Here is a 17,369-nt window from a genome sequence, read left to right as displayed (position 1 = left end):
GTCCAAACTCTTTAGAGATGGTTTTGTAACCTTTTCCTGCCTGATGAGCATCAACAACGCTTTTTCTGAGGTCCTCAGAAATCTCCTTTGTTCGTGCCATGATACACTTCCACAAACATGTGTTGTGAAGATCAGACTTTGATAGATCCCTGTTCTTTAAATAAAACAGGGCGCCCACTCACACCTGATTGTCATCCTATTGATTGAAACCACCTGACTCTAATTCTCATCTCTCATCTCATTATCTGTAGCCGCTTTAACTGCTAATCTTAGAGGTTCACATACAGTACTTTTGCCACTCACAGGTATGTAATATTGGATCATTTTCCTCAATAAATAAATAACCAAGTATAATATTTTTGTCTCATTTGTTTAACTGGGTTCTCTTTATCTACTTTTAAGACTTGTGTGAAAATCTGATGATGTTTTAGGTCATATTTATGCAGAAATGTAGAAAATTCTGAAGGGTTCACAAACTTTCAAGCACCACTGTAGAAGTGCTATTGATATGAAATTGGTGTCACAATATGGGTTTTTATAGTCAGGGAATGTGATTTAATAAATATTATTGTCCTCTGGTTGCTTTTTTGCCCATATATAGAAAAAAAAGAGACATTTATACGAGTTGGCATGTCATTTATTTGGGCAATATAGTAGTCATGTATAGTATGTATACATATTACATTTTGATAAATTCAATCAGTAAGAATAATAGACGTTTTAATATAATTTGCCAACTCTATAAACACTCTACTTTCATCCATTTTTTCATCTGTATCCATAGACTGTTCATTCATTTTTCTTCCTTGGGCATTTCTTAAATTTTTCAAGCATGGCAGATGATATTTTGCTTCAGCTGCAATTAAATCCTCTCCAGCAATCCTGGTTTGCATCTCAGTGTCTTGCAGCTCTGTTAAGATAATTCTCAGATTCCTGTCAGCATTGAATGCTGAGAATTGATGCAAGTTACCCTCCTCAGTTCCTGTTTCACAGAATATACACTTTGATACATGGACTGATTCATGCCTACATGACCGTTTTCAGTGTTTCCCGTGGAGCTCTCTCTCTCTCTCTCTCTCTCTCTCTCTCTCTCTCTCTCTCTCTCTCTCTCTCTCTTTCTTTCTTTCTTTCTTTCTTTCTTTCTTGCTCATGTCAGTTTATAACTACTGAATTTTAAGTGACAGGATTTATGCCATGAAGCATTATGAGCTACAAAGTCTTCAGCATTTTTAGCATCATATGCAAAATGCAGATTGACAGGGAGGGCATCAATTTCCTGAAACTGTGCAGCATTTGACAGAAATAAAGAATATGCATCTGTTTTATTACACTTTGGATCCAGACTGTTTAAAAGGCATTTTAAAGGTTCTGCTGTCTTTTTTTTTTTTGACAAATTATGCACAATGGCCAGTCTATCTCCATTATGAACAGCCTTAGATCAAGCTGCAGAAGAAAAAAAATAACATTATTCAATAGCTCCTTGTAACTCTCATTAGAGCAATTATTTATAAAATTCTAAAGGACTGAAAATCAGCCATTTTATGACACAAAATTTTGGCTTGTTACACTATTAAGTATGAGGCCATACTTTCCAGAATATAGCCCTCTGAAGTATACATTACGATGATTTGTATTATTTATATCTCACTGGTTATTCATTGTCAACCTGCATTGCACTGCACATTATTATTTCTTAATTATATGTTCAATGTTCAACTCACAGTTAATATTCTTCAGTCCATCCTTGTGTGTGTTGAATGCACGGGCGATTGCTCTAAGACAACGAGGGAGGCTCAGCCTCTTCTAAAAATGACGAACATCGTGTAGGATGAATTGCGCTAGGCTTATGTTATAGCCGACCTTATAACATTGCTATTTCAGATCCAGAATCATAGAAATGTATGTGCTCAACCCAACTACAGTGCGAAATCATTCCCTTATAACTTTCCCCAGTTCGCCTAATGTGTGTGTGAGTTTTTTCCCCCTCGTGACAGCGCGATGCAGCCCAGCCTCAGTGGATTAGGAGCTATGTGCTTGTCAATCTCAAAATGCAAGACGATTATTGGACAAATACTGTGAAAACGCCCGCCCACGGAGTCTCACGGACTCCCAGCCTCAATGGACTTCAGCGGCATTTGGGAGCGATGCGCTTTTCAATCTCAAAATGCAAGACGGTTATTGGACAAATACTGCGAAAACGCCCGCCCACGGACTCCCAGCCTCACATGGGAGGGACATGGCAGTTTCCGCGAGGAGACTGGTGATTGGTGAAAGCGGCCGGATATTTTCTTTGATTGACAGCTCGTTTCAACTATAGACAGGCAGCGGACAGTGTTGCCAGATTGGGTGATTTCCTGCCCATTTGGGCGGTTTTAAGTGCATTTTGGCGGGTTTTGAACATATTTTGGGCTGGATAACGTCAGCAGTATCTGGCAACATCAGTTCAGTCCCATGCGGATTCGCAAGTGCTGTGGTGTATTGTAAGAGATCAGCTTACATTTCGATTTCATTCATTACATACGGTTTCTACCAGCTTTTTTAGTTTGTATATATTTTCATTGTAAATAAAGTGTAAATATAGTGTTGTCAAGTTTGCTATCTTAGTTCCAGAAATTTTGTTTATTTGAGTGACTGAACTTGAACTTGAGGGGGCTAGTCAGCTAGCAAGAAAGCTGCGCACGGATGCCAAGCATTGCTGATTTAATTTTGGCGAAGCCATTTGCCAGTCTTCCTTTCGAGGAAAAAATTAAAATTAAAGAGCAGGGTAGACCAACGCCTCAAATTGACTTGGTGAAAAAGGTAGGGAATAATACTCGTTCCTTTCAGCTCTCCTGGTACGAGAAAGTGAATTGGCTAACAGCAAGTGACCCACATCAACAACAGTAAATAGGCTACTTTAGTAATATGTCATGGATGGACCAAAAATATAGAATCTATTTAAAATGTTTATGCTGAGTATATTATTTTGGAATATATGTTTTTCTGGATATTAATTAAACACAGCTACAATTTGGAAAACATTTTTAAACAAAAACACAGCCGAGGTCAATTTTTAAACAACATGCCACAATTTTAAAATATAAAATGTTAAAATACCCCCCTCCCAACACCACCATCATGTATATTGGACAGTAGGCTAATGGGCCAAAAGAACCTGTTATTTCACAGTTTGTGATCCTGCCAACAATCAGCCAGATCAGAGGCAAGAGTATGGGCAAAATTGATATGTTTTTTCTTTTAAAATCTGGAAATATCGTAACCGACCAGCCTCCCCTGTTTGAAAGACTACCAGCCACCACTGGTTGAATGCTACTGGGACTTGTGAACAGACACTAAGTAGGTCACCACAGGGTGCCAAGAAATGTGCCACAGGGCAGTTACAAGGTATCTAGTACAAGTCTACTTAATTAAAGACATTAATTAAAGACAGTTGTGATCTCTTAGCTGTGTTGGTATTTTAAGAAGAAAACTGAAAAGAAGTTTTAGTTTTAACCACATCTTTTATTCTACTTTAGTATGATAGAATTGCCGATTATGAAGCATTTGTTGTAGCTTTTATTTAAAAAATTGCTCATAACCTTGAAATTATTGACACTATTAAAAAGAAATAATGAAATAATATTTTATGACCATGAAAACCCTTATTTTGATACAAATTTCATGCCAATAGTACTTCTAGAAGCAAAGACATGCCATTTTTAATATCGCTGGCGGCCATCTTGAATTTTTCTCCACTAATCATGAACGGTAAATATTTCAGTTGGGCACCCCTTCTAAATTTAATACCTATGGGCAAAGGAAGCCACATGCAAAGTTTGGCACTTTTGTCCGCGCCGTAACGATTTTTCACCTAAGCCACCCCACTACCAAGGGCAAATAAAACTAGACTGCATTTCCGCAGAGAAAATGCAAAGTGTGCTTGCTGAGCTGTAGCAGAACAGCTAGCATGCTAAAAGCTAGCATGCCAACATGCTAATGCTAACAGCTAGCATACTAACATGCTAACAGCTAGCATACTAACATGCTAACAGCTAGCATGCTAACAGCTAGCATACTAGAGTGGAGGAGCTCCTTATGGCATCACTCCAAAGTTCTACCCATTCATTTCAATGGGATGGAATTTTGCCGAAAAACGGGAATACCGAACGAACGACAAGGGGTAGTGCAACCATTTTAACAAGCACGCCATTCCAGATCGGGCCCTACGTTTCAGCGTTGGAACGGTGTCTCTATCTCGAAAGCCCTAGGAGGAGTAGTGGATCCAAAAAACGGGTGAAACGGAATAATAATAATAAAAATAAAACTTAAGAAGAACAATAGTGTGCTTTTGCAAGCACACTAAATACAGATAACACATGGATACAACAGGTGGCATGGTGGTGTAGTGGTTAGCACTGTCGCCTCACAGCAAGAAGGTTCTGGGTTTGAGCCCAGTGACTGACAGGGGCCTTTTTGTGTAGAGTTTTCATGTTCTCCCTGTGGTTTCCTCCGGGTGCTCCGGTTTCCCCCACAGTCCAAAGACATGCAGGTTAGGTTAACTGGTGACTCTAAATTGACCGTGAGTGTGAATGGTTGTTTGTCTCTATATATCAGCCCTACGATGACTTGGCAACTTGTCCAGGGTGTACCCCGCCTCTCACCCATAGTCAGCTGGGATAGGCTCCAGTTTGCCTGCAACCCTGTACAGGATAAGTGGTTACAGATAATGGATGGATGGATACAACAAACACAGTAAGATAAATAGTGCCCAATGACGAAAGTGCATAAGGAACAATGAAAGATTATCCAGAAGTTTACCCAAATGCTTGTTTAACCAAGTGAGTCTTCAACTGCCTTTTCAAACAGTCCACAGAGACAGCAAACCTGAGATAGGTAAGCAGTATCCTTGTATTGTTTTTGGGCCAGCTTGCTGCATTTACTAACTATATGGTTTACGCTTTCACCTTTCTGTCCACAACTTTCTGCCTGCACAATGGAGAATTAGCAGTTTTGTCAATATAGTACTTCACATAATTGGTCCTGATAGATTGTTCTTGCGTTGCACAAATCATCGCTTCTGTTCCAACTTTCAAATCTGTTTTCTTCATCCAACGCCATGTTTCAGTTTCGTCAGTCATGTCATCCATGTCCTGCAGAAACTGACCATGCATCACCTTTTCTTTCCACTACTTTTTCATCCACTACTTTTTCTTGTATTCCTCCTTACTAATACAAGCTTTCTGTTCCTATTATTTCAGCCAGTTTCACCCCCACAAGAAACAGTTCAATATTATTTTTTGACATACCACCCTAAACTATTCTTTTCACCTCTGATATTATCCTCCCTTTTTCCTTGGTACATACAGTGGATATAAAAAGTGTACACACCCCATTAAAATGATAGGTTTTTCTGAAGTAAAAAAAAAAAAAATGAGACCATGATAAATAATTTCAAAACTTTTCCCACCTTTAATGTATAACCCGTACAATTCAATTGAAAAACAATTCTGTTCGGGGGAAAAACATAAAAAATAAAAATAAAAAAAAAACATATAATAAACTGGTTGTATAAGTGTGCACACCCTTAAACTAATACTTTGTTGAAGCACCTTTTGATTTAATTACAGCATTCAGTCTTTTTGGGTACACACCAGCCATCAATTAAAATGACTCTGATTGATTAACCCCAAATAAAGTTCAGACATTTACTCAGTTGCATCCTCCAGCGAAAGCCAGGGTTCACAGAGAGCTTACAAAGCAGCAAAGGGATCTCGTTGCTGAAAGGTATCAGTCAGGAGAAGGGTACAAAAACATTTCTACGGCATTCGATATACCATGGAGCACAGTGAAGACCGTCATCAAGAAGTGGAGAAAATATGGGACAACAGTGACATTACCAAGAACAGGAAGTCCCTCCAAAATTGATGAAAAGACAAGACGAAAACTGGTCAGAGGCTGCCAAGAGGCCACAGCAACACTGAAGGAGCTGCAGGGATTTCTGGCAAGTACTGGTTGCGTACTACATGTGACAACAATCTCCCATATTCTCCATATGTCTGGACTATGGGGCAGGGTCAAAGAAAAACATCCAGGCCCGGCTAAATTTTGCAAAAAAAAAAAATGCATCAACTCTCCCAAAAGCATGTGGGAAAATGTGTTATGGTCTGATGAAACCAAGGTTGAACTTTTTGGCCACAATTCCAAAAGGTATGTTTGGTGTAAAAACAACACTGCACATCACCAAAAGAACCCCATACCCACGGTGAAGCATGGTGGTGGCAGCATCATGTTTTGGGGTTGTTTTTCTTCAGCTGGAACAGGGGCTTTAGTCACGGTGGACGGCATTATAAACAGTTCTAAATACCAGTCAATTTTGGCCCAAAACCTCCAGGTGTCTGCTAGAAAGCTGAAGATGAAGAAGAATTTCATCTTTCAGTATGACAATGACCCCAAAAAAATTTTGGAATGGCCCAGCCAGAGCCCAGACCTAAATCCAATTGAAAATCTGTGGGGTGACCTGAAGAGGGCTGTGCACAAGAGATGCCCTCGCAATCTGACAGATTTGGAGCGCTTTTGCAAGAAAGAGTGGGCAAATATTGCCAAGTCTAGATGTGGCAGGCTGATAGACTCCGACACAAAAAGACTGAACGCTGTAATTAAATCAAAAGGTGCTTCAACAAAGTATTAGTTGAAGGGTGTGCACACTTAGGCAACCAGCTTATTTTACTTTTTATTTTTTATGTTTTTGCCCCGAACAGATTTGTTTGTTTTTCTTTTTTTTTTTAAATCTGTTTATTGATGAAAACCAAAGTGATACAGAGGGTTAAGTAGACATTGTCTACTAAGACAAAGATAGTAAAAAGCAGTTTCCACCTTATTTCCTTTTATAAAACATGGAACAGCAATAAACGATACCATAAAGTAAATTTCAAGCCAAGAAAAGAATAAAAAATAAAATAATAATAATAATAATAATAATTAGGGGGAAAAAATAATAATAATTGAATAAGCCCAGGTGTTCAAGAGCAGCTTCATGTGTACTAGACCCACACACTCAAAAAGATCATGGGAAGGTAACATCAGCTATGTGGATTCAGCTTCTAGCTCTTTTAACTTATCAAAATAAGTGATAAGGGGTTGCCATCTCAAGTAAAATTTTCTCATTGACCCTCTAAGAGTAAATTTAATCTTTTCTAATTTAAGAAAGAGCATAGTATCCTCCAGCCACCGGGCTAGTTGAAGGGGGTGTAGAAGATTTCCATCCTAAGAGAATTCTACGGTGGGCAAGCAGTGAGGTAAAAGCAATGACATCAGAATGAGTCTTTGAAACTGTGTCCGCAGGAACACCAAAAATTGCAGTTAAGGGGTTTGGTTCGATGGATATATTGAGTGCCTCAGACAAAGCCTCAAACACTCCAGACCAGTATCCTTCAAGGGAAGGACAGGACCAAAAACTGTGCGTAAGATTAGCTGGAGAAAAGGAACACCTATTACAGCTTGCATCCGCTTCTGGGTATATTTCAGCCAATTTGGCTTTACTATAATGTACTCTATGTAAGACTTTAAACTGAATAAGAGCCAGGCGTGCACAGGATGATGACGAATTAACTTTTGTAAGTGCACAGTCCCAATAGTCTCCCAGCTCCATTCCTAACTCATCCTCCCACTTGGACTGAATTCTGGCTACATTGTGGTCATCCAAAGACATTAGTTTCTGATATATAACAGAAATTATACCTCTTTCTGGTTTTAAAAGAGTTAAGTCTTCCCAGGCTCCCAGTGTTGGTAGATTGGGGAAGAAGGGGAAACTAGTTTTGAGAAAATGTCGTATTTGGATATACTGAAAGAATAATTGTCTGGGTAGATTATGCTCTTTCTGTAGATCTTCAAAACTGTCCACGGTCTTGGAGCTGTAAAGGTTCTGGAAACAGTAAATATCCCTCTTCCACCACTCCATGAATGACAAGTCCATGGTAGATGGAGGAAATAAGTGATTTTTGTGAATGGGGCCAAGGATAGAGGCAGAAAAAAATTTGTAATGTGAATGAAACTGGTTCCAAATTTTTAGCATGGACAGAACTGTAGGATTAGAGGAGAAGCAAGAAGGCTTTAAAGGTAAGGATAAGTAAATTAAATCCCTAAAGCTTGAATGTCTGCATGATTGTTCTTCCAAAATACACCAGTCTGTGTTAGCGGCGTGTAACCAATAAAGTATCTTCTGGACATTTGCAGCCCAGTAGTAACGGATAAAACTGGGAAGGCTAATCCACCTACACTTCGCTGCCTTTGTAAAAGATTCACCTGAACTCTCAGTACTTGATTGCCCCAAATAAATGAGGTCACAGCTTGACCTAGCAGTCGAAAGAAAGACTTGGTAAGAGAGAGGTAAACACTGAAAGAGGTATAAAAACTTTCAGAGAACCGTCATCTTTACAGTATTTATACGGCCTGCCAAAGTAAGAGGTAAAGCAGACCATCTTTTGAAGTCATCCTTCATTTGATTAACTAGTGCTGTAAAATTTGACGAAAGGGAAGTGAAGGACTTAGTAATCTTAACTCCTAAATATTTGAAACCTGAACCAGAAATGTGAAAATGAAGGGAAGGTGTTTGTCCAGACGGTGCTGGAGAGTCTAGTTGGAAACATTCGCTTTTCTGCAAATTCAGTTTATATCCAGAAAATCTCCCAAACTCTTCTAATATGGAAACAATTTTATCTGCGCAGGTGGTTGGATGACTGACATATAGCAACAAATCATCGGCGTACAGTGAAACCCTGTGTTCCAACCCCCCTCTTACTATACCCTGAAATGTTGTTGTGGTTCATAAGGCTATGGCAAGTGGTTCGATCACAATGGCAAACAAAAGTGGTGAGAGTGGACAACCTTGTCTTGTGCCTTTACTCAAGGGAAAAAAAACTGATCTCAAGTCATTGGTTTGCACGCTTGCTTGTGGATTGTAAATTTGCTTGTAAATTTTTACCAAAGCCAAATTTATCCAATGCTGCAAATAAATACTTCCTCTCGACCCTGTCGAACGCTTTCTCTACGTCTAAAGAAATAATTGCTTCAGGCAGACAGTCTGTGTTTTTTGTATATGCTATATTGATAAGGCGATGTACAGTGCCTTGCAAAAGTATTCATACCCCTTGAACTTTTTCACATTTTTCCACCTTACAACCAAGAACTTAAAAGTTTTTTATTGAGACTTTGTGATAGACCAACACAGTGTAGCACATAATTGTGAAGTGAAACGAAAATGATAAATGGTCTTCAAAATTTTAAACAAATAAAAATCTGAAAAATGTGATGTGCATTAGTATTCAGCCCCCCTGCATCAATACTTTGTAGAGCCACCTTTTGCTGCAATTACAGCTGCAAGTCTTTTGTGGTATGTCTCTACCAGCTTTGCACATCTAGACACTGAAATTTTTGCCCATTCTTCTTTGCAAAATAGCTCAAGCTCAGCCAGATTGGATGGAGAGCGTCTGTGAACAGCAATTTTCAAGTCTTGCCACAGATACTCAAGGGGATTTAGGTCTGGACTTTGACTGGGCCATTCTAATACATGAATATTCTTTGATCTAAACCATTCCATTGTAGCTCTGGCTGTATGTTTAGGGTCATTGTCTTGCTGGAAGGTGAATCTCCTTCCCAGTCAAGTCTTTTGCAGCCCCCAACAGGTTTTCTTCCAGGATTGCCCTGTATTTAGCTTCATCCATCTTCCCATCAACTCTGACCAGCTTCCCTGTCCCTGCTGAAGAAAAGCATCCCCATAGCATGATGCTGCCACCACCATGTTTCACAGTGGGGATGGTGTGTGCAGGGTGATGAGCAGTGTTAGTTTTCCGCCACACATAGCGCTTTGCATTTAGGCCAAAAAGTTCAACTTTGGTCTCATCTGACCAAAGCACCTTCTTCCACATGTTTGCTGTGTCCCCTACATGGCTTCTTATGCCTGTCTTTCAACAATGGCTTTCTTCTTGCCACTCTTCCAAAAAGGCCAGATTTGTGGAGTGTACGACTTATAGTTGTCCTGTGCACAGATTCTCCCACCTGAGCTGTGGATTTCTGCAGCTCCTGCAGAGTGATCATGGGCCTCTTGGCTGCTTCTCTGACCAGTGCTCTCCTTGATCGCTCTGTCAGTTTAGGTGGACGGCCATGTCTTGGTAGGTTTGCAGTTGTGCCATACGTTTTTCATTTTTGAATGATGGATTGAACAGTGCTTCTTGAGATGTTCAGAGCTTGGGATTTTTTTTTTTTTTTATAACCTAACCCTGCTTTAAACTTCTCCAGAACTTTATCCCTGACCTGTTTGGTGAGTTCTTTGGTCTTCATGATGCTGTTTGTTCTTCAGTGTTCTCTAACAAACCATTGAGGCCTTCACAGAACAAGTGTATTTATGCTGAGAGTAAATTACACACAGTAGGACTCTATTAACGAATTAAATGACTTCTGAAGGCAGTTGATTGCACTGGATTGTATTTAGAGGTATCAGAGGACAGGGGGCTGAATACTAATGCACACCACATTTTTCAGATTTTTATTTGTTTAAAATTTTGAAGGCCATTTATCATTTTCGTTTCACTTCACAATTATATGCTACCCTGTGTTGGTCTATCACATAAAATCTCAATAAAAAACTTAAGTTTGTGGTTGTAAGGTGGAAAAATGTGAAAAAGTTCAAGGGGTATGAATACTTTTGCAAGGCACTGTACATTCGAAAAAGAATGCCAACCTCTAATAAAACCAGTTTGATCTTCAGAAATGATTGTTGGAAGAAAATTCTCCATCCGGCGGGCCAAAATTTTAGCTAGGATCTTTGCATCCACATTTAAAAGAGATATCGGACAATAAGAACCACAATGGGTGGGATCCTTATCTTTCTTGAGAATAAGTGAGATAGATGCTTGAGAAAATGTGGGGGGTAAGGAACCTCTCTCCAGTGATTCAGTAAAAACTCCCATGAGGAGTGGGGCAAGCTGGTCTTTAAACTTTTTATAAAACTCGACAGGGTATCCATCCATGCCTGGAGTTTTCTGTTCTGCATGGCCATGATGGCATTGAGGACCTCCTCTATCTCTAAATTTCGTTCAAGGGTAGATGCATCAGAGTGACTAAGGGAAGGGGTTTTCATTTTATTCAGAAAAGTCATCATGGGGTGGTGTCTGTAGGGAAATTAGAGGTGTAAAGTGAGATGAAATGAGAGACAAATACGTCATTTATGTGTTTAGGGTCTGAAATTAATGTACCATGTTCATCCGTTACTTGAGGGATAAGACGGGATGCAGCCTGGCGTTTTAATTGATGAGCAAGTAAACGACTGGATTTATCTCCATATTCATAGAAAGTCCCTCTGGTTTTAAGCAAAAGTTGCTCTGCATGTTTAGTGGTTAAAATGTTCAGTTTAGCTTGCAAATCTATCCGTTTCTTGTTCAATTCTGCATTAGGTGACTCAGAGTAGAGCTGGTCAAGCTTACTTATAGATTCAGTTAAGCCCGATATCTCCTTAGAACGCTCCTTATTTTTAAAGGCTGTATATGAGATCATTTGCCCCTAAGGTGGGCCTTAAGTGAGTCCCAGAGCATAGAGTATGAGATCTGATCAGTTTTATTTATGGCAATATAAACATCTATATTGGTTGCCAGGAATTTGCAGAAGTCCTCCTCAGATAGCAAAAGAGGATCTAGTTTCCATAATGGACGTTGCTTTTATATTCAGAGCGAAGGAGATATCCAGAACAACCGGTTCTATGATGATAGCTAAGTAATCGGCTGTTTTTATTGAAGGAATGAATGAACTGTCAACAAAGAAATAATCTATACGCGAGAAGGAGTGGTACACTGGAGAAAAAAAGGAGAACCATTTCAAATTTGGGTTGAGAAATCGCCATGGATCTATTGAGGTATTTCACCTGACATCACAGGGTCACGTGACGCCCCGGTGTCCGCCATTTTGAAGGTCAAGCTAGCTAATGTCAACAACATAGTAGCTAGTATGTTACTGTAGCAATGTTTACGTTCAGTCATTTGGATGACTGTTAAAACCTTTCAGTCTCAAGTTTTTCCTTTACTATATTTACTAGTTTACTGTAATTATGATCCGGCAGCTATTTACACCGGATCCAGTGTAAATAGCTGCCGGAGCGCGCTCCGGCTTGCTCCCCCTCAAATTAAGCAGCGCGCTCCGGAACCTCGGCCGGAGCACTCCGGGAGCAAGCCGGAGCATGCTGCTTAATTTGAGGGGGAGCAAGCCGGAGCGCGCTCCGGCAGCTATTTACACTGGATCCGGTGTAAATAGCTGCCGGATCATAATTACAGTAAACTAGTAAATACAGTAAAGGAAAAACTTGAGACTGAAAGGTTTTAACAGTCATCCAAATGACTGAACGTAAACATTGCTACAGTAACATACTAGCTACTATGTTGTTGACATTAGCTAGTGCTAACAGCTAGCTGCTAGTACACTGCTACAACACAGACACCGACCCTAATAATACAGTTCTTGGTCATCGCCTGGTAACAGCAAATTTATAACGGGCCATGTCTCAACAGACTAAGAAGTTATTTCAATGACATTTAATAACATTTTGTTTATCCTGAGGACCGAAAGTAAATGAAAATGTGAACAAACCTTAGCTGTAATAAGATGGCGACCACCGGCTCCAGGGACGACCCGCTGATGTAGGCATGTTACCCAGCCTGACACAAAATATTTGTAGGCATCCAAACTCTTATACGCTTTCAGATCAATACCTGTGTATGGCGATGGGTTTTTAACGACATAGGTATACAGATCATGTGGGCCGAAGTCAGGTAAAGACGAGGGCTTCGTGTACTTCCGTACGTCAGTGAACAATCCTGGTGGAAGCAGGTAAACGTCGTTCTCTAAGCCTGCTAACCTCAATTTTTGCAAATCCCTCTCCCTCTGCTCGCCCTGTAAATGCCCTACGTCGCTGGATAGTGAAGGTGTTTTCTGCATCTCGCTCCTTTTTCTTTTATGTTTTTCGTTTGTCGCCTTCCTCGCATTCAGACTGATTCAAGCCGTGACGTCCAAAATGGCAGCCTAACGATGCATCACATGACTTGGTCACGTGGGTGAAAAACCTCAATACAACCACTTTGAGCCATGAAAGCAGAGAATGCCTTTGCCATGCCTGAAGGGATTGATGTTTTGAAGCATGATCTGTCTAATACAGGATTGATTGCACAATTTAAATCACCTCCCAAAATGAGCTTATGAGTGTCTAAATTTGGGAGCGTTGATAACAGTTTATTCACAAAGTCTGTGTCATCCCAATTAGGGGCATAGAGGTTTACAAGAATAACTCTGGTTTGAAAAAGACATCCACAGATTATGACAAAATGACCAAGAGTATCGGTGATGACCTCTGTCGGTGTAAACTGCACTTTTTTATTAATTAGGATGGCAACCCCTTTTGAACTACCATTGTGTCCGGAGTGATAGACTTGGCTAATCCAAGCTTTACGTAAACGAATGTGATCCTTTACTTGTAAATGTGTCTCCTGTAGAAACAGTATGTCAGCATTGAGAGATTTAAGGTAGGAGAAAATTCTAGAGCGTTTGATTGGTCCATTTAGTCCCTAACATTCCATGAAACAAAACGTACTACTGGGCTGCTATTCATTTTGTCAAGGGTAGTAATGGATGAAAGATATAAAAGAAGTGATGACACATTTTATTAAGGGGACCTAAAAGAGGTGTAGAGATGTCAGTAAAGTGAGGAAGGATATCACACATTACATAGGCTAAGTATGACTGTAATATAGGCTTGAGTCCTAGGCTTACCATTAGCATTGTAAGAACTGAAAAGAGGGGGGAGAAAACTAAAAATAAGGTAAAAAATAATAAAAATAAAAGTAAAAACAGAAACAGCTCAAACAGCAAGAACAGTTTCCTAGATCCACCTCTATTAAAGAACTTGAGGAGGATCGCAGGCTTAACCAATCTAAAGACTATCCGATTTGACATCGCCTAAGAAACAATGTTAACACACACACACACACACACACAAAGAAAAAAACACTTAAGTGGCTCCCAAGGCCGTATGTAAAACAGAACCCCATATATGTTGAGTGTTTAATAATCTAAATGCCCCATTATAAGATGAAGAAAGAGTTAAGTAGAAAACAACCCAAGCTCTAAGAAAAAAAAAGGTCTAGGTTTCAAACAAAACTGCGCCAAGCCCAGCCAATGTTGCTCCCTCATAGTAGGCTGATTAAAGGGGTACCAAATATAATATATACAGTTGCTGATGTGACAAAGTAACGTATTCTTAAGTATTCTATCAAATTTATATACTAGAAAACAACGAAATATCTTGGTAATTGTAAATATAATACTTTATACGCTAAACCGCACAAGAGTCGCCATTTTTAAAAGACCGTGACGTCAGCGATACCCACTGCACTAGCGGAACTCTCCGAAATAGAGGAGATAAGCGTGTAATCATGGCGTCGGGCGCATCAAGTGAAAGCAACAGCTCTGTCGAATCATACGAAGAGATCCCGCAAGACACACTGCAAGCAGGCTATGGCTTAGAAGGGTACCAGTTTGAACCTAGGAGAGGTACTCTCGACTCTGGTGATGAAATAAGAGAAGAAAGCTCGGATGACGGCGAGGATGAGACCAGGCCCGGCGCCAGGAACAGTTTACTAAGGGGGCAATTAGAAATCGCAAGGGGGCAAATATTTTTCATATAGTGTGTAGTAGTGATGGCGGTCTGACAACGTGTTTCAAACAATTAACTGCGCCAACCACAAAACCACGGCCCTGAAGGTTGCTTTAGTCCGGGAAAATCATGTGACATATTACCAGGGCAGTTGCGCTTTATCAACACCCGTGCCCACCTGTTAACCCTCCCCTCCAATTTTCTCACAGACACGCGGTACAACCGGAAAGATGCCAAACATAAAACAACACACACAAACCTACAGGCAAGTCCTTTACATTTAAAATACATACAAATAGCTCCGCGGCATGAAAACAAAACGTCAATGCAAGTCTAAGGTACTTGGCTCGGCGGCCAAAATCATAATTTAAAAAAATCAACAGACCCCGCGGCTGCACCAGTAATAGCCTTCCTGACTCGCACCGAGTCAACGCTAACCACTTAATCCGCGATCCCAGTTTAGGCGTGTAGGGGACTAAACACTCTGAAGTGATGAATTTTCACCCCTGCTGCATGGGGGGTGACGTCAACGACACATATTCTTACGCTATTTGCGCACAAAGCGGACCATATATGAACACATACACCAACATAAACGGAGATAAACTTGGCCTACAAAGAAAGAAAATGGATTCACAATATTGTGATTGAATTCGTTTAATTCAGTGGGGGAAAGACTACTTCCGTAAACTGACTGCATATTGCAGAGATGGTGCACTTGTAAGTGTAGACTACATGTAAAACCCCCGCCCGCCCGCACGACCCCTCCCCTTGTCCTTATCACAGGTCTGTGTGTGCGCGGCTGTGTCAGCATTTCACACATACACCCACAATAACAATTAAGAAAACAATTAAGTGATCTGAGTCTCCGTTGAGGGGGCGGGGCTGTAGCCACAAGGGGGCGACGCCCCCTTTCGCCCCCCACGGTGCCGGGCCTGGATGAGACTGATGCTGACCATGGGCATGGCGAGCGTGGGGCAGAGCATCTGCGTGCAGGTGACACGGCGTGGTGCTCATGCGGAAAATGTAACGTGGAGTTGCTCACGAGTCCAGCAGAATTTATTTGCTGCAATGAGATAGGCGCCACCCGTGGACTTGCGAAATCGTCGCAAGAGGCAGAAACAGGTATTTCACACGTGCTATTCCCAACCTCAATGAGCCAACACAACTGGGCACATACATACGTCATGAGTGTTACGCAGAGAAAATGAACGTGCATTCTGATTGGATAAAATTAATATCATGGCGGGCTGTTCAAACTGCGGAAATAGTTTGCTCGAGCTACTTTCAAAACACTATAACTTTCCAACCTCAGAACAAAAAACTTTTGTAAGTCTTGAATAAGGTTCGTTAATGTGTGTTTTATTGTTATATTTACTCTATATATTGCCCTCTGTTCCCCTTTAAGCTACAGTGGCATGCTAATAATCACAGAAGACCAAAATCATTCAACTTTGTATCGACTTTAGGAGGGAGAAGAACGTTTCGTGCATGGTCCATAATAGCAGAGTCCAATGCACTTTAAAACGTCTTTCAAAACAAAATGCACCACACACTGTTCACGGTTTAGGCTAACACTAGGTTACGTTACCTTAGTCAAGAGATTCTGATGCACCAGAGGTGCTGGAACCCCAATGCTCGTGGTAAAAGTTCATCACCTTTCCAGGAGTATCGAAACACAACTGCGTATTGTCGAACGACACTCGGAGGCGAGCTGGGTACACCATCCTGAACTTGACCTTCTTTGCATAGAGTAGAGCCTTCACCTCCTTAAAAGCCGCTTGCTTGCGTCCCAGTTCAGTGCTGACATCTTTGTGAAGGAAAATCCTGTGGCCCCGAAAGGCCATCTTTCGCTGACGTCTGTGTGTAATAATCCGCTGTTTATCTTGATAGTTGTGGAATGCAACGATGAAAACTCGTGGGCCTTGGTTACCGCTCGCTTCTGATGTGGCAAGTGGTCCGAACCGATGGGCACGAGCGATAAAGAGGGGGGTCTGGAAAAAATCTTTCTCAGATAGTTCCTCAAAGAAATGTGTCATACAAGTGACTGGGTTAGATCCCTCTACCCTCTCAGGAATGCCAACCATTCTTAAGTTGAGCCTGCGAGAACGGTTTTCCAGATCATCAACTTTATCCTTCAGCCAGGTGTTTTCAGACTGAACAGCGGCAAGTTTAGCTTCGACGAGAGAAAGTCTCTGTTCGCTTTGGTCAAGAGTAGCCTCGATTCCACCAATCCGCTCCTCATGTGACTCATATAACGATTTCACTTGGTTTAACGTAGAATTGAGAGGAGATAAAGCTGTATCAAGGTCCTGCTTTATGACCGTGTGAATAGATTGAGTAAGTTCTGAAAGAAGCACAGAGCGGAGTTTTTCAAACTGCTCGGTTAGCTCCATACTTGAAGTTTGGCTAGTCTTGCTTGTCGTCGAATTAGCAGTCTCTTTATCATTCGGTTTTCTGCCACGAGGAGGCTTTTTAGACATAATTAAAATGGTCTATTTTTTCAAGAATTGCTTGAACTTACTGTTATAAACAATAGTACTAGATATTAATGGGGTAAACAAGAAAATATAAACTAAAGATTAGGGAGCCACTACAGCGCCTTGCCACTCACGCCATATCCAACCCGGAAGTCCAGATTTGTTTGTTTTTCAATTGAATTGTACAGGTTATAGGTCACATTAAAGGTGGGAAAAGTTTT

The 17,369-nt window shown here is 40.7% G+C and overlaps 1 protein-coding gene across 4 annotated transcripts in view; it reads left to right on the top strand.

Annotated features, from left to right (window-relative positions):
- Nucleotides 1-17,369, top strand: part of LOC132866104 (growth hormone receptor-like) — a 142,075-nt gene that overhangs the window by 119,845 nt on the left and 4,861 nt on the right. For 3 of the 4 annotated variants that reach the window (XM_060898684.1, XM_060898686.1, XM_060898685.1), the window contains one exon: nt 4,846-4,872. The exons of the other annotated variant lie outside the window; for it this stretch is intronic. In XM_060898684.1, coding sequence (XP_060754667.1) covers nt 4,846-4,872 — 27 coding nt within the window. The remainder of the gene's footprint in view (nt 1-4,845; nt 4,873-17,369) is intronic. 4 annotated transcript variants of the gene reach the window in all.

This window comes from Neoarius graeffei, chromosome 18 (genome assembly GCF_027579695.1).
Source record: "Neoarius graeffei isolate fNeoGra1 chromosome 18, fNeoGra1.pri, whole genome shotgun sequence".
In the NCBI taxonomy this organism is placed as follows: Eukaryota; Metazoa; Chordata; class Actinopteri; order Siluriformes; family Ariidae; genus Neoarius; species Neoarius graeffei.
The sequence above is the reverse complement of the archived record's forward strand: the minus strand, read 5'-3'. Positions and strand labels throughout refer to the sequence as shown.